The sequence below is a fragment of the Pteropus vampyrus genome, unplaced genomic scaffold (genome assembly GCF_000151845.1).
Source record: "Pteropus vampyrus isolate Shadow unplaced genomic scaffold, Pvam_2.0 Scaffold2555, whole genome shotgun sequence".
In the NCBI taxonomy this organism is placed as follows: Eukaryota; Metazoa; Chordata; class Mammalia; order Chiroptera; family Pteropodidae; genus Pteropus; species Pteropus vampyrus.
The window spans coordinates 6,705-7,245 of record NW_011891336.1 but is presented as its reverse complement, the minus strand read 5'-3'; the positions used below and the strand labels follow the sequence as shown (position 1 = coordinate 7,245).

The 541-nt window shown below is 72.6% G+C and overlaps 1 protein-coding gene across 1 annotated transcript in view; it reads right to left on the bottom strand.

The window, feature by feature from the left end:
* Positions 1-230: 230 nt before the first annotated feature.
* LOC105310359 (telomerase reverse transcriptase-like) overlaps positions 231-541 on the bottom strand; it is a gene marked incomplete at its 3' end in the record, with an annotated part of 6,970 nt that continues 6,659 nt past the window's right edge. The window contains exon 3 of the mRNA XM_011386549.2: positions 231-410. Within this exon, the coding sequence (XP_011384851.1) occupies positions 231-410 (180 nt within the window). The remainder of the gene's footprint in view (positions 411-541) is intronic.

Below are 541 nucleotides of genomic sequence, written 5' to 3'. Positions count from 1 at the left end.
GAGCTGGGCTGCAGGGACCTGAGTCCACACCAGCCGTGGAGGTCTGAAGTTTCTGCCGCAGGGCCGAGCACCCCAGATGGAGATGAGGTCGCCCCCCTCCTTGCTCCCAGGCAGACGGCCCGAGGGCCAGCTGCACCCCACACTGCTGTACCCCACTCCGGGCCAGGGCCCCTGTGGTAGGGTCTCCCAAGGGCTGGCAGCGTCCTCGGGCTCTGGGGCGGGGGGCCCACCTTGACGAAGTAGAGTGGGGGTGCTGGGCTCTGGGCCCGCACACGCAGCGCAAAGGCGCGCCAGGCCCGGTGGACGTCGTCCATGCCCATGACCGAGGCGCCCAGGAGGCCCGGCCGCCGCGTGCGCTCATAGTTGAGGGCGCCGAACAGCGTCTTGACCTGTGAGGTGAGGCGCTGCATCTGGAAGACAGCCGGGGCGCGGCAGCGTCACAGGGGGTCCCCCACCAGGGGCTCGGGGCGGCAGCGTCACAGGAGGTCCCCCGCCAGGGGCCCGGGGCGGCAGCGTCACAGGGGGTCCCCCGCCAGGGGCC